Source organism: Callorhinus ursinus, unplaced genomic scaffold (genome assembly GCF_003265705.2).
Source record: "Callorhinus ursinus isolate GAN/ISIS: 27379988/994484 unplaced genomic scaffold, GSC_fseal_2.0 scaffold61, whole genome shotgun sequence".
In the NCBI taxonomy this organism is placed as follows: domain Eukaryota; kingdom Metazoa; phylum Chordata; class Mammalia; order Carnivora; family Otariidae; genus Callorhinus; species Callorhinus ursinus.
Genome location: NW_027397123.1, coordinates 3,052,347 through 3,076,041, shown reverse-complemented (window position 1 = coordinate 3,076,041; position 23,695 = coordinate 3,052,347). Strand labels below are relative to the sequence as shown.

At 36.9% G+C, this 23,695-nt stretch overlaps 1 protein-coding gene and 1 long non-coding RNA gene across 5 annotated transcripts in view; one reads left to right on the top strand and one right to left on the bottom strand.

The window, feature by feature from the left end:
- The window catches only part of LOC141371225 (uncharacterized), a 36,459-nt gene extending 31,219 nt beyond the window's left edge, over positions 1-5,240 (bottom strand). The window contains exon 1 of one of the 2 annotated variants that reach the window (XR_012376006.1): positions 5,022-5,240. This is a non-coding gene — a long non-coding RNA (uncharacterized lncRNA). Of the gene's footprint in view, positions 1-4,827; positions 4,992-5,021 lie in introns of those variants that run through there. The other variant, XR_012376005.1, reaches the window with a different exon arrangement.
- Positions 5,241-5,252: 12 nt separating this feature from the next.
- ZFP14 (ZFP14 zinc finger protein) overlaps positions 5,253-23,695 on the top strand; it is a 225,154-nt gene continuing 206,711 nt past the window's right edge. The window contains exons 1-4 of one of the 3 annotated variants that reach the window (XM_073885297.1): positions 5,253-5,428; positions 14,121-14,191; positions 16,907-17,033; positions 17,351-17,425. In XM_073885297.1, coding sequence (XP_073741398.1) covers positions 14,183-14,191; positions 16,907-17,033; positions 17,351-17,425 — 211 coding nt within the window. In that variant the 5' untranslated portion in view covers positions 5,253-5,428; positions 14,121-14,182. Of the gene's footprint in view, positions 5,481-14,120; positions 14,192-16,906; positions 17,034-17,326; positions 17,426-23,695 lie in introns of all 3 variants that reach the window. The other 2 variants (XM_073885295.1, XM_073885294.1) reach the window with 2 other exon arrangements.

The window sequence follows — 23,695 nt, the reverse complement described above, 5'->3', positions numbered from 1 at the left end:
TCTCAGGGTTGTGAGATGGAGCCCATCATCGAGCCCTGGTTCAGGCTCCATATTGGGTCTGGAGCCTGCTTGAAATTCTCTCTCTCCCTCTGCCTCTGTCCCACCTTTCTCACACGTTCACTCACTCTGTAAAAAAATAAAAAATAAAAAAATAAAAATAAAAGCACAGGCAATAAAACAGTTAAGTTGGACTTCCTCAAAATTAAACTTTGTGCAACAAGGATACTATCAACAGAGTGAAAAGGTAATCTACAGAATGCAAGAAAATATTTGCAAATCATGTACCTGATCAGAATATAAAAAGAACTCCTACAACTCAATTAAAAAATATACCAAGGAGTTGAATACTCACTTCTCCAAAAAGAGATATATATGGCCAATAATGAGTACATAAAAAGGTACTCAACATCATTAATCATTAAAAAAATACAAACCAAAACTACAGTGAGACACTCTTCACACCCGTTAGGATGGCTATTATCAAAAGAAAAAAAACCCCAGAATATAGTAAGTGTTGGTGAGGGTATGGAGAAATTGGAATCCTTGTGCATTGCTGGAGGGAATGTAAAATGGTGCAGCCACTGAGAACAGTATAAGAATTTTTCCTCAAAAAATTAAAAACTTAATTACCATATGATCCAGTATGTCTACTTCTAGGTAGACACACAAAAGAACTGAAAGCAAGGTTTCAAAGACATATATGTACAGCCATGTTCACAGGAGCATTATTCACAGTAGCCAAAAGATGGAAACAACTCAAATGTCCTTCAACAGATAAATGGATAAACAAAGTGTGGTATAAATACACAATGAAATATTATTCAGCCTTCAAAATGAATGAAATTCTGATATAGAGTACAAGGATGAACCATTAAAATATATGCTGAGTTAAATAATCCAGACACAAAAAAATATTGTGTGCTTTCACTTACGTGAGCAGCACCTAAAACAGTCAAATTCATAGAGACAGAAAGTAGCATAATGGTTACAGGATGAAGGGAGGGTGGATGGCTAACTATCATTTAGTGGGTTCAGAGTTTTAAGTTTAGGGTGATTAAAAATTTCTGGCAATGGATAGTGGTGATGGTTGCACAATAATGTGAATGTACTAAAAATGGTTAAAATCATCATAAAATTTTATCTTTTTTTAAAGATTTTACTTATTTGAGAGAGAGAGAATGTGAGAGAACACGAGAGGGGGGAGGGTCAGAGAGAGAAGCAGACTCCCCACTGAATAGGGAGCCTGACGTGGGGCTCAATCCCAGGACTCCAGGATCATGAACTGAGCCAAAGGGAGACACTTAATCGACTGAGCCACCCAGGTTCCCCCAGTGGTAAATTTTATCTTTTGTATAATTGTAGAATGGAAACAAATTTGTTGCTCATGAGTCAGTAAATGTTGAAGTCATGGTATGGATATGGGTGCTCAAAAAAAAAAAATTAAGAGATGATCAAGGACAGAATCTAACTTTAAAAAGACAAGTGGAAAAACATTTCATGAATGTTTTTGTTGCTCTTATTATTTGTTTTATTTCTAATTAGAGGATCAGAATTAGAAAAATGAGAGTGGTCTCAAGGAAGCCAAGGAAGTTGTCAAGAATGCAGTTGTGATAGGCTTCTGAAAAGAAAGGTGAAGAACACAACTCTTCCTTCTCATGTAAAGATGACAATGAATAAAATCATATTTATATTTATAACATTTATACATAATATAAAAAATATGTCCCAAGAGTATACAGTAAAAAATAATGCCCTTCTTTGTCCCTACACACCCTCTTGCCCTCAATGGCTGCCACAGAAATCACTTTTATTAGTTTCTTTTGCAAATTTCAGTTCTTTATGCAAACACAAATATTTATTCTTACCTGTTTCCCCCCTTTCCTATACAAAAAGTAGAACAGTATCACATAAGGTTCTGCATGGTGTTTTTGTTTTCATTAATATATTCTGGAGGCTTTCTGTATCAGGCCATAGACAGTGTTCTCGGTTTTTTCTCCAATTACATAACGTTGCATTATGTTCAATGGTTTATTTATGGTTAATCTTCACTACTGTGAAGACTGCTATATGAATAATCTTGGATATACATCATAACTGTAGGATAAAATCTCAGAAGTGGGATTGCTCAGTGAAAAGTTAAATGCAATTGGGATTTTGAAAGATGCTGCCAAATTGCCTTCCAAAAAGTTTGTACCAATCTGCAGTCCCTCTAGGAATATAGGTTTTCAAATCTGGGGAATTTTTGCCATTCTAGTCCGTAAGAATCAATATTTCTATATAGTTTTAATGAAATTTATCTGATTATGAATGAGGTTGAGCATATTTTCATACATTTGAGAACATGTAGACTATGTTCTGTGTATTATTTGTTAATCTTTCTCCATTCTTACTGGGTTATTAGTCTTTTAATCAATTTTTTTTGGTGCTCCTTATATATTAGGTAAGTTAGCCATTTGTTTCTAACTATAAAATGCAAATATGTTTCCAGTTTGCCACTTTAACTTTTTTTTCCACTTAGAAAGGATAATTAATCTTTTATGGTTTGATTTTTAGAATCTGAAGTTAGAAAGGCCTTCCCCCCTCCATGGTTATAAAGTAATTCACTCAAGTTTTCAGTCTGTATTTATAATTTGTATTTTGTTTCAATTTTAAATTTTGACCATTTGGAGTTAACTCTGCATTCAGTACAGGTCATAATCCACTCTTTTTTCTAGAAAGTCTGTCAAGTTGTCCCTATTACCTTTGTTGAAAAGTTCACATTTTCCCCATTCACCTGAGGGGTAATCTGAGATGCCCCATTCACCATACACTAAAATTCTTTATTTAGGTCTATTTTTGGATTCTCTATTCTGTTCCACTGGTCTGTCCAGTCAGATGACAATCCCATATTATTTAAATTTTTGAACTTTTAGAATATGTTTTGTTATCATAAGATTAGCCCCATGTGCCCCACATTGCTTTTTTCTTCCAGTCTATTCTTGCCTTTGTTTTTACATTTGAACTTTACTTTTTTTAAAAAATATTTATTTAAGGGGTGCCTGGGTGGCTCAGTTGGTTGAGCGACTGCCTTCGGCTCGGGTCATGATCCTGGGGTCCTGGGATCGAGCCCTGCGTCAGGCTCCCTGCTCAGTGGGGAGCCTGCTTCTCCCTCTCCCTCTGCCTGCTGCTCCCCCTGCTTGTGCTCTCTCTGTCAAATAAATAAAATCTTTAAAAAATAAATAAATAAATAAATAACATTTATTTATTTAAGTAATCTCTACACTCAACATTGGGTTTGAACTCATGACCCCAAGATCAAGAGTCATTTGCTCTTCTGACTGAGGCAGCCAGGCAACCCTCCATTTGAACTTTAGAGTAACTCTTACCTATTTGGGAAAGATATTATTTTCAGTGGGATGTTAAATTCATAAATTAATTTAAATGACATGTTTATAATGAAGGATTTCTATTCAAGAATATGGTATAACTTTTCACTTAAATCTTTTTTTGTGTATCTCCATAGGGACTTAAATTTTTTCTTAAACAGGTCTTATTTATTTCTTGCTAAGATTATCCTGAAGAATTTTATCCTATTTCAAGGTTTTGTTTGTATATACAAAATTTACTTACACGAATTTTAGACCCAACCTTACTTTCTCCTTTTATTTAAAATTATGTTGGGCACCTGGCTGGCTCAGTCAGTGGAATATGTAACTCTTGATCTCTGGGCTGTGAGTTTGGGCCTCACAATGGGTGTAGATTACTTAAAAACAAAATCTTCAAAAAAATAAAATATAATAAAATTATATTAAAAGCATCTGTAGTAAATTACTTGGAGAAAGCACCTTTGCAATTAGGAGCAACCTATTTTTATAACCAACAAAATCCACCTGGCCTAGGGGTAACCCGAGGGAATTACTAGTTTATCTGATTAGGCTCCTTGAGAAACTTTAAACTTTTATTCCTTGATCTAAGGTCAGTTATTTCTTAAGAAAATGGGAATAACACTAATTCACTTTTCCGCTATTTGCAATGGTCGACATTACCCTTCAAACATTCTTAGTCCAGGATTTCACAAGTCAGCTCCCTTACACCTACACCCCTCCCTCAGGACATTAAAAGAACACAGAAGCCTGAACTGCTTTGTCTCTAGGGTCTGTACTCTAAGCAAGAGCTAGCACCCCATTAAAAAAAAAAAAAAAGAAAAATAGTTCCCTTCAAATAGACTTTCTCTTTTAAGAAAACAACTCTATTTTTATTTCAATTCCATAATAATGCTACTGTTTTTAAACAAAAGTCAAGCTTTAGCTCACTGATCAGCTCAATTATGTAAACTTGCTCCCATTAAAAAAAAAAAAAGATGTCCTAGGAAAATCTATCCTTGTTACTGTTTTACCATTGTGGCTCAGCGATTACTCTCCAAGATACAATCCCAGTCATACATACAGTGATACTTATTTAAATTACCCACCACACACACACACACACACACAATCCTGAGTCCCGTTTCTCCCTCTTTCCCCGACCCCCAACATCCCAAATCACACACACCGGGAATCTCATTACTTGCTTCCTGCAAAGGCTGTCTCACCGCCTCACCATTCTCCTCAGGCCCTGACTTTCGTTCAGAAACCAGTAGCACAGAAAAATATCAGCCCCCTTCGCAACGTCGGAAACCCCTCCCTTTTGGCCTCTGCAACCCCGTTTCATGTTTAGCGATACCTCCCTCCGGACCTCCCCAATCCCATCGCAACTTTCTCATCTCCTTCCTTTCGGCCACCCCAGCTTTGTTTCAGAAGTTCAGGTCCCACAACTCCTCCAAAGTGAGGAAACACAAGCCAAACTCACGCCCGAACAAACGCCGAAAGCGCAACCCAAGAAGCCTGCGCACCCCTTGGACGCAGTGACACTCCCAGAAGTCTCTGGGGGTGTAGCCCGGAGCAAGCTGTGAAGAATCACGACGAATTTCAAATGGTCCATCCACCGCTTTCCCGGCTCCGAACTACATTTCCCAGAAGGCTCAACGGTGCGAATAGTCTTACCTAAACCAAACCAGCCCTCTTCCTGAGCCCGTTTTCTGAGGATAATAAGGTGGATCCGAGAAGCAATCCTATTTCAAACACGTCGGAGTGGCCTTCCTTGGAGGCCACTGTCTAAGACTGAACCAGGCTCTGCGTGGCCTCCGGTGCGCGGTTCCATAAGGGGGAGCAATCCTTTAAGCAAGCGGGGTTGCAGCTAACCCTGGATAGAAAGCCTGGCGACTGGGAACCATCTTGCTCGCCATAGGTAATTTTTTGACTACATTTCCCAGAGGGCTCCTCGGCATCATTGTAATTCTCGCGTGAATTCAGCCTCAAAGTCACGCGCTGGCGGGACCTTCAGGTCTACACCGGCAACTGTTGCAGCGCCCTGCGGGCTACTGCTGTTTTGGAAGCTTGGAAGGCCTGAGGTGAGGATCCCCAGGAGAGGGTGGAGCCAGAGGCTCGGCTTTGTACGGCGGGGTAGGTTAGATTGAAATTGTAGGATTGTGTCTGGCGGTATGTGGTGAATGACCGTGTGGTTGTGACTAGCTGTTCCTATGGTGAGTGTGTGCTTCCAGTGATTACCAGTGTGCAGCACAGTCTGGGAGCCCGTGACTGTGCTGGTATGATTGGATGGGACCCGGTGGTGTGTGTGTGTTTGGGACCACGTGCGGCATTGTTTGTGAGAGTGTGGGGAGCTTGTGACTCCGTGGATGTGCGTTTGTCCCCGTAAGGGTGTGTGATTATGCGACATTGTGACCGTGTGCTGCAGAGTACAGGTGGGGGTACCTGTGAATACTATGTGGTTTTATCTGTGGTTAGTGTCATTGTGACTGTGCGACCATCTGCAGGTGTCAGGTACTTCTGACAGTGTGGTTGTGACTGAATGTCCTCTTGGTAAATGTGTGATTGTGCCCATGTGACCATTTGAGGCCCTGGGTGTGTGGCCCTGTTGCTTTGGTTGTGGGTTACCTCTAGCTGTATGTCCCCGTGGTGGTTGTGTGACTGCTTGGTGAGTGGATAAATGTATGAGGTTTTTTCACTTAGGTTGTCTACCTAAGTATTACACTGTAGTTTTCCCTCATTTTAAAACTTCTACAAATGCTATCATATTGTCTTTTTTCTTTTTATTTTGTTTATTTGTACAACTGTGTTTTTGAGAATTGTCATATTAGGTATAGTAGTGGTTCATTTGTTTTCTTTGCTATATTGTATTCTGTCCTTTGAAGTATACCACTGTTGTTCATCCCTTCAGTCAATGATGGGCATTTGAGCCATTTCTAGTTTCTGACTTTATTAACAGTGCTGCCACAGCATTCTTTTACAAAGGATACGTGTGCATGAATTTATCTACCAGACAATGGAATTTCTGGGTCATATATCTTGCACTTTACTAAATAGTACCAAAATAATTACCTAAGTGGGTGCACAAATTTATGCTTGCACGGTAATGTTTGAAACATCTCATTGCTCCATGTCCCTGCCAAAACATGGTTCTGATAGTTTTTTAAAAAAACATTTTTATGAGATATAGCATATATAAAGTACACAAATCTTAAGAATAGAGCTGTATCACAATTTCCTAAATTAACATTAAGAACTTTGGCAGCGCCCCCAGAAGATTCCCTCATACCCCTTCCCAGTTATTTCTCCCACAATCGTTATTCAGAAGTCTTATCACCATTAATGACCCATTCCTGAACTTCTTTATAAATGGAATTGTATAGCATGTGCTCTTTTATGCCTGGTCTCTTTTCTTACACATTATGTCTGAGACTCATCCATGTTGTTAAGTGTCATTGTTCGAAGTTCTCTTTACATATGGGATATATTGCAATTTATTAATTGCTTACACTATTGATGGACATTTGATAGTTAACATTTCTTTGGCTATTACAAACTGTATTGCTGCTATGAACATTCTGTTTTTGGTGAACATGTAAATACTTTTCTGTTAGCTAAATACTTAGGGGTAGAATTGCTAGATCATACAGTGGGCATATATTTAATAAATACTACCAATTTGTCATGTGGTTGTACCAACTCATCTAGCAATATATGAGTTTCAGTTGCTCCTCATCGTCTCTGTTTGATATTGTCAGTCTTTTATTTTAACTATTCTGGTGGGATAGTTAAAATAGTGGAATTTCATCGCAGTTTTAATTTGTATTTCCCTGATGGGTAATGATGTTCAGCACCTTTTCATAGGTTTATTGGCCATTTGGATATCCTGGTTTTTAAAGTGTCTGTTTAGGTCTTTTTGCCCACTGCCCTTTAAAAAATTTTTTTTTCATTTTAAAACACTTTTTATTTTTATATTGTAAGTATAATGTAAAGAATTCCTATATATTCTTCACTCAGGTGCACTTGGTACAATGAGGAAAATCAAGAAATCTACTGACTCATTTACAGACTTTATTTAAATTTTGCTAATTGTCTTATCAGTGCCCTGTTCTTTTTCAGGATCCAATTGAAGGTTTCCACATTGATTTAATTGTCTTATCTCTTCCCATGAGACATAGTTCTTTTTTTTTTTAAGATTTTATTTATTTCAGAGAGAGAGAGAGCACACGCGTGCACAAGTGGGGGGAGGGGCAGAGGCAGAGGGAGAAGCAGGCTCCCCACCAAACAGGGAGCCTGGTGCGGGGCTAGATCCCAGGACCCTGAAATCATGACCTGAGCCAAAAGCAGTTGCTTAACCAACTGAGCCACCCAGGGGCCCCCAGACATAGTTCTTTAGTCTTTTTTAGCTTTCCTGACCTTGACACTTCTGAAGAGTACTGGCCAGTTATTTTGTAGACTATCATTCCATTTGGATTTGTCTGCTTTTTCCCTCATGGTTAAATTTAGACTATGCATTTTTAGCTAAAAGATTACAGAAACTATGTTTGTCTTCCTCTCAATGTGTCATAGAATGTTATCAATATATTTCATTACTGGTAATGTTAACTATGATCACTTGGTTGAGGGGGTATCTGCCAGGTTTCTCCTTTGTAAAACTACGATTTTTCTCTTTTTAATTAATAAGTATCTTGTGGAGAGATGCTTTGAGACTATGCAAAAATACTGTCCTCATGGGTGTGCCTGATTGGCACAGTCAGAAGAACTTGGGACTCTTGATCTTGGAATCATGAGTTTGAGCCCCACTTCGGGGTATAGAGATTACTTAAATAAACTTAAAAAAGATGTTCTCATCATACTTTCACCCATTAACTTTAACATGCATTGATCATTCTTGTCTGTAACAATTGTTACTGTGATGTTTGCCTATTGGTGATTTTCTCTTTACATCATTCCTTCTATATTTATTAATTTATTCTGTAAAGAGCTGTCCTTTATTCCTCATGTGTTTATTCAATTATTTATTAACTCGGGTATTTATTTTACTCTATGAGTTTTAATCCATTAGTATTGTTATATATTTTGCTCAAATTGTCCCAGATTGGGCCATTAGGAATGCCTTCAAATTAGCTCCTGTGTCCTTTTAACATGGCATCATTTTTGAGTACATTCTTATGCTTATGTATATCTTTTCCCATTTTCCTAGAAGGTTTTTAGCCCTTTGTCTTTTATGATTAGTGCTTTTTTTTGTATCTTGAAAAGAAATCTTTATTTCCAAGTTCCTGAAGATATTCTCCTGTTTTCTTTTGGAAGCTTTATAGATTTAGCATTCGTATTTAAGTCTATGGTCCATCTTGAATTAATTTTTGTGTATGGTATTTATGGAAAACACCATCCTTGCCCATCTGAATTACAGGAGGCTTTTATCATAAGTTAGGTGACATATATGTGGCCCTCTTTCTGGACCATATTCTGTTTTATTATCTTTTTGTCAGTGCCACTGTCTTGAAATCTATAGTATTAGTCCTTCAACCTTTTTTCTTTTCTTTTTCAAGAATGTCTTGGCTTTTTAAAGTCCTTTTAATGGATGTCAGAATCAACTTGTTAATTCTTTTAATTCTTTTTTTTAAGATTTTATTTATTTATTTGAGAGAGAGAGTAAGAGAGAGATCATGAGCAGGGGGAGAGGCAGACTCCCCACTGAGCAGGGAGCCTGATGCAGGACTCGATCCCAGGACTCTGCAATCATGACCTGAGCCTAAGACAGATGCTTAACCGACTGAGCCACCCAGGCGCCCTCAACTTGTTAATTCTCACAAAAAATGAAAAATCGTTTCTGGGGTTTTGTGTGTGAGTCTATATGTTACTTTGGGAAGAATTGCCATCCTATCAATATTGAATCTTCCAGTTAATAAATGTGGCGTATGCCTACATTTGTTAAGATCTTTAATTTCTCTCAACACTTTGTTGTAGTTTTCAGCGCACATCTTTTGTTAGATTTGTACCTGGATATTTGACATTTATTGTTGAAACTGTACATGGTTTTAAATTTTTTTTCATTTTCCAGTTGTCTGTTGCTAGAAGTACAGTTGTTTTTTGTATATTGTCCTTGTATCTAGCATCTACAAAATACCTACTGTATATGCTATTTATCAAGTTGAGGAAGTTCTTTCTCATTTGCTAAGATTTTTACATTAATGAGGTCTGAGTTTGGCAAATGCATTTTCTCTATCAAGAGGATCATATGTTTTTTACTGTTATCATCAATGTGGTACATTATCTTAATTTTCATATCTTGAACCAACCTTTCGTTCCTGAAGTAAACCCTACTTTCCATAATGTATTAAACTTTTTAAGAATTCGACTGGGTTAGATCTGCTAATACTTTATAGAATTTCTGCATTTATGTTCATGAGAAATATTGGCCCATAATTTTCTTTTCTTTTAATATCTTTGTTTTGGCATCAGGCTTATATTAGCCTCATAAAATGAGTTAGAAAGAATTCCCTGTGTTTTTCTATTCACTACATTTAAGACTAAAGGTTTTCCTTAAATTTGGAAGAATTCACTGATGAAGCTCTCTGGGCCTGAAATTTTCTTGATAGGAAGATTTTTATTTTATTTATTTAGAGAGGCTTAAGCAGAGGGACGAGCAGAGGGGGGAGGGTGAGGAGGGGGAAAGAATCCCAAGTAGACTCCATGCTGAGCACAGAGCCCAACACTGGAGCTCGGTCTCAGGACCTTGAGATCATGACCTGAGCTGAAACCAAGAGTCAAATGCCTAACTGACTGAGCCACCCAGGCACCCTGGAGATTTTTAAACTATGGAATCAATTTACCTCTTCAGATGTTTCAGGTTTTTTGTTTGTTTTGTCCATTTTGGCATGTTTTTAAAAATCTGTTTCATCTAAGCTTTCAAATTTAATAGGATAAAGTTATTAGTATTCTCTTACTATGTTTTTAATGTCTATGGTGTCTATAATGATGTTCTCTTTTTCATTCCTGCTTTTGTTTATTTGTGTTACCCCTTTCTTATTCATTAATGTGTCTTTTCTGGGTACTGTCAAGCCTTTTTTTCTCTGATTGTGGCTTTGCTTTTTGTTTTGTGTGTTTTCCTTTTTATTTTTTATTCAGGTTTGCTGAGCTTCTTGAAAATTTTGTTGAGGCTTTTTATCAGTTAATCAGTTCAGATATTAATTATTCTCCCATCTCTTTTCTTCTTCAGAGGCTCCACTTACATATATGGTAAATCTTTTGACTGTGTCCCTTTTGTCTTACACTCACTTCTGTTCTTTCTGTTCTATTTTTTTTTAATTTTATTTATTTTAGAGAGAGAGTGAGAAAGAGCATGAGAGGGGAGACGGTCAGAGGGTGAAGCAGACTCCCCCATTGAGCAGGGAGCCCAATGCGGGACTCGATCCCAGGACTCTAGGATCATGACCTGAGCCGAAGGCAGTCGCTTAACCAACTGAGTCACCCAGGCGCCCGTTTCTGTTCTATTTTTCCTCTGCACTTCATGTGGGGCTTTTTTTTGTTTTTGACTTGTCTTTGAGTTCAGTATTCCTATCCATTGCTTGTTTGGTCTTATGTTAAAACCATACAATGACTTCTTAATTTTTTTAAGTTTATATTTTATTATTTTTTTAAAGATTTTCTTTATTTATTTGTTAGAGAGAGAGGAAGAGAGAGCACAAGCAGGGGGAGCAGCAGGCAGAGGGAGAAGCAGGCTCCCTGCTGAGCAAGGAGTCCGATGCGGGACTCGAATCCAGGACCCTGGAATCATGACCTGAGCTGAAGGCAGACACTTAACTGACTGAGCCACACAGGCATCCCTATTTTATTTTATTTTTTTAGTAATCTCTACACCCAACATGGGGCTCAAACTCACGACCCCAAGATCAAGAGTCGCATGCTCTTCTGCTTGAGCCAGCCAGGTGCCCCAACTTCCTAATTTCTTAATTTACTGATCTAGGTTGTCTATTTGATTCTTTTTTATAGATTTCAATTCTGTTTAATTTCTTCATCTTAGCCATTTGCCTATATTTTTTAGTTTTTAACATTTTAATTATAGCTATTTTAAATTGTTTGCCAGTTCTAGTATCTGAATCATCCATAGTACTGCTTCTATTTTCTGGTTTTCTCTCCAAGCACGTCTAGCAATTTTTAGTTGAGTGATAGATATTGTGTCTAAAACAACCATGGAGGCCAAGGGCAGCCAATACCTACATCTAGCCTTCTCATTATAAAGAAAAATGAGTGCTTTTCAGGTCTTTGTTAACTAACAAATACAATTCTCAGCATACAGGAAATTTTTAGGATAATGTTGGAAATAAATCAGATATTATATTTTTATTAAAAGAATGGCTTATTCTTTAGAAGAGTGCAAAATTCTCAAAAATTTTATTAACTAGATTTCAAAGGACTCTCTTGTCTGTAGTGGTATCTTTTGGCAGTGCTCCTGCCCAAGGTGTGGTTATTTTGCAAGTATACTACAGTCTTGGCCCCAGAAATCATTGGCTTTAAAAGGGAGGAGCAGATTCCCCAGATGGCAAGAATTCAGCCAGAGAATATACTCTAGGAGCAAACATGAAGAGGGTTGGGAATGTAACAAACAGTATGGAGCTGTTGAAGTAAGAATGTTTCTTGCCCTTTCTATCTGGAAGGTGCCGCACTTGAGGATGCCCCTTTAACCAGGAAAGGCCATTACGAGAGACCAGAAAGGGAGACTTAAAAGTGAGAAGTATGGGAGAAGAAGCCCTGTTTCCAAGTCTTCCTAGATTATTACTGATTCTTTAGAATCTAGCACAATGCCTGCCACATAATAGATTATGTTGGTTTATAATGAAAAAAATACTAAGAGCTTAATAAATAGTAATAATAAAAATATTAAAGGAGTGCTTTCAGATTTAAAGAAGAGACATTTGTAAATTACTTCGTTTCCTGAAATGTATATATCCCTGGGGGTGAGTGCTTGGGGGTAGAAGTATCCATTAAATAATTGATAACAAGGTTCTACTTCCTGGGTGGCCAGTTTTACATGCAATTATTTTTTTTTAAGATTTTATTTATTTGAGAGAGAGCACAAGCACTGGGGAGGGGCTGCAGGAGGGAGAAGCAGATTCCCCGCCAAGCAGGGAGCCTGATGCGTGACTTGATCCCAGGACTCTAGGATCATGACCTGAGCCTAAGGCAGGCTTAACCGACTAAGCCACCCAGGTGCCCTACATGCAATTACTGATAAATTATTTAATGACCAAGGAGCTTTGTACTAGGAATGCTCACTGCCCTTTATACTTTTATAATGCTCTTTATTATATTCCTATATCTAATATTATCTAACAAAAAACCCCATATTTCATTAAACATTTCAACCTTTATCTCAAATTCATTTACTCCCCTTAAACAATTTAGACTTCTGTTAGTATTTTAGTATAACATTCTTTTGGACATTTTAAACATCTTAAGCACACAAAATATATACAATTATTACAAATTTTATTACTACACTTACAATTAAAAGCATTCTAAAGCATCAGTGATAAGGATTTAGTCCATTTCTACAGTTTTTAATTCATTCCTGTTGTTAATTTAAGTATCTTCCTAAAGTTTTGGTAATATTGCTTTGTTTCCTTTTCTGGATTTCACTTTTCTTAAGCTAAAATTCACTAACCCCAAAAAGTCTTCTCAAACTGGGCAAGATTAGAGAATCTGGTTCATCAACCAGTTGTTTCTTTTGTTTTTTTTTTTTAAGATTTTATTTATTTATTGGACAGAGAGACATAGCGAAAGCAGGAACACAAGCAGGGGGAGTGGGAGAGGGAGAAGCAGGCTTCCTGTGGAGCAGGGAGCCTGACGCGGGGCTTGATCCCAGGACCCTGGGATCATGACCTGAGCCGAAGGCAGATGCTTAACGACTGAGCCACCCAGGCGCCCCTAACCAGTTGTTTCTTGGTCAGGACCTGGGACCTGATTGTACAATCCAAGATCATTAAAAACTGTTTTGACAAATGTACACTCAAACTAAAATGTATATGAACAACTTTTAGGAATTATTCAGAATTCATATAAAAGTAAAATGATATACATATAAGGATATTTATTACAGCATTGTTTGTTATAGTGAAAGACAGGAAATAGCCCAAATGGTCATGGGCAACAGGTTGGTTAAATAAAGTGTATCCATTTAATGAAATCAATGTAGCTAAGGGAATTACATAGCTCTATATGTACTAGTTGGGATCCAGTTCAAGATACATTAAATAAAAATAGCAGTATGTATAACAGTGTGTATAATATGCCATCATTTGTGTAAAAAAATTTGTATCTTTGTGTGTATATATACTATATTCTCCAAGCCATATCTGATTGTTGAAATCTATCCTACTCGGGGCGCCTGGGTGGCTCAGTCGTTAAGTGTCTGCCTTCGGCTCAGGTCACGATCTCAGGATCCTGGGATTGAGCCCCGCATCGGGCTCCCTGCTCCGTGGGGGGCCTGCTTCTCCCTCTCCCACTCCCCCTGCCTGGGTTCTCTCTCTCTCGCTGTGTCTCACTCTGTCAAATAAATAAATAAAATCTTTAAAAAAAAAAAAGTTAAAAAAAAAAGAAATCTATCCTACTCTAGTCAAAGACTGAGGTCTCTGGAGTCGGGCATAATGAAAGATTTGCCCATTTTTGTCATTGATACCCTCAAGTGTTTGTATGGGGTGAACAGAGGGGAATGATCATTCTGGGAGCTATGAGGCAAGTGGAATCTTATGTAGCTTCTTTTGTCTTCCCCAGTTTTGCCCTTTTCCAAGAGGAGCCCAGAGAAGGACTGGTCTTTTTCTGCAAATACCAAAGCCATGGCTCAGGTGAGATGCAGTTTCCTTTTGCTCAAATAGAATCATTTTTACCCCTAGTACATGTAAACATTTGCTTTCCTCATCATGATATTTTTGGTGTTAAAAAAAAAAACAACAACAACAAACTTTCAAACAGTTTAGTTAAAAGCAGTGTAAATGTCAAAGTTCTCTTATGCTTGCTATAAAGAAAAAGGTCTCCAGTGAGTCAATTAAAAGAATGTCTGTCTTGGTGGAATTATTTATAGAAAAAAGAACTGGTTCCATAACCATTGTTGGAAAAAAGAAATAAAGTCTGGTTAAAGATTTTTACACTCATAAATTACAGGTAACAGAGGGCCAAGTGGTTCAATAACAAGTTTCTCTGAAGATGCCTTAATCAGATTAAAATCCATCAGAAAATTACTTATGGATTCCATCAAGAATCCTTATTTGTTCCTACAAAGAGATTGTTAATTACATAATGTAAAAATGGTCTGACTAAGACCAGGTTTGGAAAAGAAAATTTTACCCTAGTTAATATGGTCCCCATTCAGGAACCTGATCCCCATTTCTTCATAAACAACCCCAAGGCCCTCCCCAGTTCCCTATTCTTTTAACCAGTGTTTACAGACTCGTTTAGTAAGTCCTTCAGCATCTTCTGTCTTAGACTTCTGCCAGAAATCTTGATAGAACAGAAATGTGTTCCCCATTTGTTAATGAATCTAATTTGCTTGGACAGTGATTGGATGGGATGGAGATAAGTAATTAGGGGCACTCATAGGGAAAAGCCCTGATCATCACAGACCTAGGTTTTCAAAGAAGAAAATACAAGGAATGGTTTTGCTTGATTTCAGTCTTAATACATGGGAAAATCTTCTGGTGTATGAGCCTTTCAGGTTTGGGGATATGATTCCTGGTTAGTAGAAAGCTGTCCTCACCAGATCATCCATGATAAATAGACTTTAGTAATGCTGTTGTGTGAATCTGGATCATCTTCCATCACTCTCCTATAGCGCAGGAACTAACGGAATTTACAGTTGAGCAGTGGGCAGTTATAAGACTGGGCCTATACTGGGGAGCTCTTTAAAAATAACCTTCAACCTCAGTGTCTGAAAACCAAAGAAAACTTGTTTTATATCCATATAATAGAATATTATTCAGTGAAAAAATACGCTTATGAAAAGAATTCGTTGTAACAAGGAATTAACTCTTTTATATAATAGTGTGAGATGAGAAAGGATCAGTCTTGAATTTAATGCAAGTTTAATTTTCCAAGATAAAAGTTTTTAAAGTCATTTTACACATTTTACAAGTGAAGTAGTGCTATTCAAATCTTACCCCATCACCAGTCCCACTCCTAAAAGGTGACTCAACTCTTGAATATGGTTTAATTGCTATCTTTTGATGAATCAGTTTTACTCTCTTGACTTACTACAGAGTAGAAGGGACGTTGTACTCTTGTATTGCACCATTTCCTCTGATTCTGTTATTAATTATACTTTTTGTCAAATCAGTAGTATACAGAATAGTATGACTGCAAATGTTGCTCACTGCTGAGCCAGCTCATACCTCTGTTCTATTACAACCTTTCATTTTTCCTGGGGTTAATTGCTTTTTTTCCCTATTTGCTTAGTTGTCCATGTTTTCCCTCTGGTCAGACACATCAGTTTGTTCTGAATGTGGAGACTGCCATCCCCATTTTCCCTTTTTCCTGCTCCCACCTGGTCTGGTTACTCTCTGGGCCTGCTGCGTAGCTTTCCCAAGATTTCCCCTTTTTTGTTTACCTGAGATTTCCTTTCACTGTTCTCCTGTGGTTAATTCACCTATTTCTTGAATACTGCATCTTCCTCTTTTTTGGTTTACTCCCTCCCTTTGGGTGGAACACATCTTCTGGTAGTTTCTAAGAAATTGTGCTGGAGTCCTTTTATATCTAGAAATGTCTTTTTTCTTTTTTTTTAAGATTTTATTTATTCATTTGACAGAAAGAGAGACAGCAAGAGAGGGAACACAAGCAGGGGGAGTGGGAGAGGGAGAAGCAGGCTTCCCACTAAGCAGGGAGCCCGATGCAGGGCTCAATCCCAGGACCCCAGGATCATGACCTGAGCTGAAGGCAGACGCTTAATGACCGAGCCACCCGGGTGCCCCTAGAAATGTCTTTTTTCAACCCTCACAACAGAATGATAGTTGAGTTATGGAATCTAGGTCAGAATTTCTTTTCTCCATTAGCATATTGAAGAATTGTTCTTATCATTTCTTGTTTTTAGTAGTGTTCTTGAGAACCTCATTGCCTCTCTGACTCTTGATGTCTTTTATATGATCTGCTCTCTGGGTACTTATAATGTCTTCTCTTTATCCCTTATTCTGAAATTTTACTCTTAGCTATTTGGGAAAAGAAGAGAGAGAAAGAGGCTCACATGTGTTGATGACTTATTGTATGGCAAGTATTATGCTAGCCATTTGTATAATTATTTCATTTAATTGGATAGTCCTCATAGCAGGATTTTGTACTTTCCCAGTTTTATCTGGGGGAGACAGAATGAACATGGAAACACAAGATTCAGTCCAGCTTATATGTTTACAGTCCTCCACTTGCATCCCAAGCATCCAGCCCTATTCTATATGCTTGCTGTTTTTCACTTCTACCTTCATTCTTTTCTTCTCTCTTTCCTTCACAAAAAAAAAAGAAAAGAAAAAAAAAAACACTTCTTTTTATTAATCAAGTCATATACATGGTTGTTGTTCCAGGAGTCAGTGGTGTTCAATGATGTGTCCATAGACTTCTCTCAGGAGGAGTGGGAATGCCTGAATGATGATCAGAGAGATTTATACAGAGATGTGATGTTGGAGAATTACAGCCACCTGGTTTCAATGGGTAAGGACATCTGTCCATAATAATTCAGATTCTGCCCTTAGAAGGTCTACTTTGTCCCATGTGAAATACCCACCTTTCAAGTAGGTATTTCTACATTCTGTGCTTAGAGGAATGTTTTTAATATTGTAGCATTAGAAAAAAGAAGCTGTGTTGAGTTATGGGGGAAGTTTCAAGTCCTCTGTTATGTTTCATAAATCTGATATACCTTTCTTTGACTCTTTCTTAATGAAGGGACTAAATTTGAATCCTGGGATATTCTCATCATAAACTTATCTCGTTACTTCTTTTGTAAGCAGGACATTCTGTTTCTAAACCAGATGTGATCTCCTTCTTGGAGCAGGGGAAAGAGCCCTGGTTGGTTGACAGAGAACTAACAAGAGACCAGTGGCCAGGTAAGTGAGGTGTGGCAGGTAATGACCCAGTTGGTCAGTGGAAAGCCTGCACCTTTGAGGTGCTATCTGGGAATCTCCCCGTAAAAGCTTTAGGCCCCTTGTACACAAGTAAGCCTTTTCAGCATGTGCTTTCAAATGACCTTACCTTTTCCCCTTACTTAATACACTCTACCTGCTTTTCTCCTCTTATACTTCTTTCTAATTCCTCTTATTCTTGCCCAGTTCTAACCTGCCAGTGACCTCCTCTACCCTAATGATATTCCTTTCTGTCCATATTTTGGATCTGATTCCTCATCACTTCTCATCCTCTTTTGTATTTAATCTTAAAAAAAGCACCACTCTCTTCTGAAATATATTTTTATTCTGTATTGCCAAACATTTATTTTCTTTAGGGTGTTTTAGATAAAGTAGCTCATATAGTCATTGCTTCATTCATACTTATAACAAACATTTACTGATTTTCGAATGTGTGAGGCACTCTGCTAGATACTGCAGAGATTAAAAAAAGGAATAAGCAATTTCAGAATGTATAGCTTAAAAGGGGCACTACAACACATCTATATATAACTTCTATAAAGTAGAACCATCATAAGAGAGGTTAAAGTAGGGAGCTCAGAAAAAATGAGGGATTAGGATATAGAAGAGAAATTGATCTGTATAGATGTCATAGAGGGAGATTTGAGTGTGCCTGTCATTAACTTTAGATAGAATGTTGGAAATAAAGGCTCTGTGCCTCCATTGAGAACTTATAGCTGGCAGTGATCAACAGAATTGGTATGCAGGAGTTTAAACAGGACAGCACATTCATTCATTCATTCAGTATATGTTTATTGAATATCTGTCGTATGCCCGGCACTATTCTCAACACTGATGTTACAGCAGTGAATAGAACATGCAAAATCTCTATTCCCAGAGCTTACCCTCCGATGCTGAGAGAGATACAAAAATAAATGAATATATGTCATGTAATAGTAAGTGCTAAAAAGAAAAAGTAGAGAAAGGGGATAGAGGATGCTATTTTATAGGATGGGGTAAGAGAAACTTTTCCAATTAGGTGACATTTTGGCAGAAACTTGAAGAAGTATAGCAGTAAATCATTATATGTGGTTACTGGAAGGAAGAACATTCCAGAGGGAGGAAGCCAGACATTCAAGGGCCCCGAAGCAGGTGTGTATTGGCTGTGTTCAAGGAGCAGCCAGGAGGCCAGTGCTTTACCATGGTTGTTTAACTATTTCAAGTAAATCCAAGACTTCATGTCATTTCACCTTTGCATAATCTCAGTATATAGTTCTAAAATATATGGACATTTTTTCCCCTTACATAACTTTAATGCCATTATCATCCCTAATAAATTTTACAATTTCTTGGTACACTGGATGGTTTTCATGTCATTATATTGAATACTGGTGAGAGTGGACATTTTCATCTTAATGGTGCTGTTGTCTTTAACTTGGTCACTACTAAGTTTACCCTTTTTATCTATTACTATCCTTACTTTTTCAGTCAGTTTTTATGGACTTTATCAAATAAAAACATCCATTTACCCATTTCCAGAAGGTGCTTTTACTTTTTAATTTTAATTTGCGTTGGCGTCTTATGTATTTTCAATGTGTTTGTAGCTCCTTAGTGATTATTGTGATTTCTGATTTTAGAAAATTAATGGTCCTCTACAAATTTTATAATACTTTATTCTGTTGTTTTTAAATTTTTCTGTAATTTGTTTTATACCATTTAAATCCATTTTAAGTTTCTTTTGCAATAAGGTATAAATTGAGAGTCTAAATCAATTAACCTCTGTCCTGCACACACACACACATTTTAGCACCATGTCGTCATTTAGCTCATTCATCATTGTTTTATCTGCCTGCTCAAAATAGGTTCTGATTTATGTTAGTTTGCATTTCAGGGCCTCTTTTTCTATTTCTTTTATCCATCTGTCCACTTATGCCTACAGAGATAGATATGCCTAGCAGAACATATTCTATATTGTCATTTTTCTTACTGGAGATTATCACAAATAACGTAACAAACTGCAGATGGAGTTTTTTCTATATTGTCATTTTTCTTATTGGAGATTATCACAAATAATGTAACAAACTGCAGACGGACATTCCAACAGTTATGAAATGAACTTTCATGGAACCATTACCCAGGTCAAGAACTACAGCACTACCAACACAGATCTCTTTGTGTCCTTTCATAGTTTTACTATCTAAGAGTGCCATTGAGCATTTTGCTTTTAAGATTCATACATAGTGCTGCTTGTAGTCAGACTTGATTCATTTCATTATATGAATATACCACAGTTTAACAGTTCTATTGTTCATTGACATTTGGACTGTTTATAGTTTTTGACCATAACAATTAGCTACTATGAACATTTTCTGTGTTTTAGAACTAGGAGAGAAGTGAATAGATCATAAGACATAATGTCTTCAGCTGCCGAATTTTCAACTTTTCTTTAATGCCTATACTAGTTTACAGTCCCACCAGCATATATGAGAGCTCTCATTATTGCACGTTTCTTAACATATGGTATTGTCACGCTTGGATTTTTTTTCCAATTGCTGAGTAGATAGTATAGTTCAGTGTGATGTTAGTTTGCATTTCCCTTTTTACTGATGCATTTGACACATTTCGTATCATTATTGGTCTCTTGAAATTCTTCTTAGTGAATTGCCTATTCAGGTCTTTTTAAAATGTCTTTCTGTTGGATTGTCTCTATTTTTCTTAATGATATGTAAGGATTCTCTATATATTTTGCTTATAAGTACATTCAGTGTTCTAAAATTGTAAATAACTTCTCTCATTCTGAAATGTCTTTTAGCTCTCTTTATGGTTTCATTTTGTGAACAGAAGTTCTTAATTTTAGTCAAATTTATCAATCTTTTGTGCTTCACACTCATTGGATCTTAAGTGAGAAATTCTTCCTCAGCTTGTTTTAGAATCTTACATAAACAGAATCACATTATCTGTACTTTTTTGTCCTCTTTAAGAAGCCTTTGCTTACCATAAGACCATGAACAGAACATGTTCTCTGTTATTTGAGGTTATAATTAGACATTAGAACATATGGATCATCCTTAGTGTCTATTACTTTTTATCCTTTTTTTCAATTTATACTGCCTTTACATGGAATTCCTTGGCTTATTTTGTATTAGTTCACTAATACATTCTTCAGCTATGACCATTTGGCTCTTCAGCCTATCCATTAAGTTTTTTATTTAAAAAAAAAGTATAGTTATTTATTTAAAAAAAAATACCGTAGGGATGCCTGTGTGGCTCAGTTGGTTAAGCATCTGCCTTCGGCTCAGGTCATGATCCTGGGGTCCAGGGATCAAGTTCCACCTCCGGCTCCTTGCTCAGCGGGGAGCCTGCATATCCCTATGCCTGCCTCTCCCCCTGCTTGTGTGCACGCACTCTCTCTCTGACAAATAAATAAAATCTTTAAAATAAATAAATAAGTAAATAAATAATACCGTATACAAAAGGGGCCCTTGGATGGCACGGTCGGTTAGGCGTCCAACTCTTGGTTTCTGCTCGGGTCATGATCTCAGGGTCCTGGATCAAGCCCCTCATCTGGCTCCAGGCTCAGCGAGGAGTCTGCCAAAGTTTCTCTCTCCCTCTCTGCCCTTCCCCACACACACTCTCTCAAATAAATAAACCTTTTTTAAAAAAAACTGTATACACAATAGGATATATAACACATAATGAACATAAAATTATAAGATAATAACATGTAAATCTCTGGACTTGCATATGCAGATTTGCTAGGAAATATACCTAGGAATGTAATTGCTGGGTCTTGGCATACATACTTACTCAGCTTTACTAGGTAATACCAAACCATTTTCCAAGTGTTTGTATCACTCTCTTTCCCTATAATTGATACTGAAAGATTTTTTTTCATTTTTTAATTATCTGATGAGTATAAAATCTTACTTTATTGTTTTAAATTAAATTTTCCTGGTTACTATTAAAGATGATTGCCTTTCCTTATTTGGCCATTATGCCATTTTGTGTAATGTGTAATGCCATTTTGATTATTTTTATATCAGGCTATTTGTCTTTTTCCTAAGATTGTAGGAATTTCTTATATATTTTGAGGATACTAATTTTTGGTCAATAACATATTTTGTAGACATCTTTTCCTGTTATAGGTTCTTTATTTACTTGATGATGTCTTCTGATGAATAGTAAGTCTATATGTTAGTGTGGTTAAATTATACATATAAAGGTTAAGTTATATATAGTTTATAAAACAGTCTACTTTTTTTTGCTATATGCTTCATATCTTTGGGTCTTTTTTTTTTCTTTTTGAAGATTTTATTTGAGTAATCTCTACACGCAACGTGGAGCTCAAATTCACATCCCTGAGATCAAGTTGCATGTTCTACTCACTGAACCAGCCAAGTGCCCCCATATCTTTGAATCTTAAACCTTTTCCTAGCCCAATTTTCCTCTATTTTTTCTTTCAAGAATTTTTATGTTTTGGCTTTCTTATTAAAGCTATATTAACATAACCAAAATTTATTTTTATGAATGGTTTGAGGTAGAGATCAGTTGTAATTTTTTGCCATATGAAAACAAATTATCTTTTCCCCATTGAATGAAAAGTCCATCCATTTTCCACTGATCCACCAATCCACATGTTCCTTCAGCATATATTAAAATTCTATGTATATATATATATGTCTCACTTATTGCATTGGCCTTTTTATCTATCCCTGTCCTAATTAGTCTTACTTTTATAAAATGTCCTGATCTCTGACAAGACAGAACCCTCCACCCTTTCCTTCAGAAGTGTTTGGTTATACTTTGTTTTCCATATAAATTTAAAAATTTACATTAAGTAAAGTTTCATTAAAAATGTTTTTTGGGGGGCACCTGGGTGGCTCAGTCAGTTAAGTGTCTGCCTTTGGCTCAGGTCATGATCTTGGGGTCCTGGGATCAAGTCCCGCATCAGGCTCCCTGCTCAGTGGGGAGCCTGCTTCTCCCTCTCCCTCTGCCCCTCCTCCCTGTTCATGCTCTCTCGCACGTGCGCTCTCTCAAGTAAATAAAATCTTTTAAAAAAATGGTTTTTGGGGGGTACCTGAGTGGCTCAGTCGGTTAAGCGTCTGACTCTTTATTTCAGCTCAAGTCATGATCTCAGAGCAGGGACATTAGCCCTACATCTGGCTCCCTGCTTAAGATTCTCTCTCTCCCTCTCCCTTTACCACTCCCCCACTCTCTCTGTTAAAAAAATATGTTTTTTTTTCAACATGCATCCATGAATAAAACTCTCAACAAAGTGGGTGTAGAAGGAATGTACCTCAACATAATAAAGGCCATATATGACAAGTCCACAGCTAACATACTCAACTGAAAGCTTTTCTTCTAAGATCAGGAATAAGATAAGGGTGCCTACTCTCACCACTTTTATTAACATAGTACCAGAAGTCTTAGCCAGAATAATTAGGCAAGAAAAAGAAAAGTCATCTAATTTAGAAAGGAAGAAGTAAAACTTTCTCTATTTGCAGATGACATAATATTTATGTAGAAAACTCTAAACACTCCACCAAGAAACTGTTAAAATTAATAAATGAATTCAATGAAGGCCCAGGATACAAAATCAATATACAAAAACCAGTTGCATTTCTGTGTGCTAATAATACTCAGAGAAATTAAGATAATCCCACTTAGAATTACATCAAAAAGAATAAAATATCTAGTAATAAATTTAATCAAAGAGGTGAAAGAACACTGAAAACTGTAAGACACTGATGAAAGAAATTGAAAAGACACAAATAAATAGATATTTGTGTTCATGGATTCAAAGAATTAATGTTGTTAAAATGTCCATACTACCCAAAGCAAGTTACAGATTCAATGAAATCCCTATCAGAATTCCAGTGGCAATTTTCAGAGAAATAGAACAATCATAAAGTTGTATAGAACCACAAAATAACCAAATAGCCAAAACAATCTTGAGAAAGAACAAAGCTGTAGGCATCACACTTCCTGATGTCAGACTATTTATTAAAAGCTATCAAAACCAAAACAGTATGGTATTGGCATAAAAACAGACACATTAGTCGATGGAACCAAATAGTCCAGAAATAAATGAACACACATATGGTTAATTAATTTATGACAAAGGAGCCAAGAATATACAGTAGGGAAAGGACAGTCTCCAATAAATGGTGTTGAGGAAACTGGAGAGCCACATGCAAAAGAATGAAACTATACCTCTATCTCACACCATACACAAAAATCAGCTCAAAATAGATT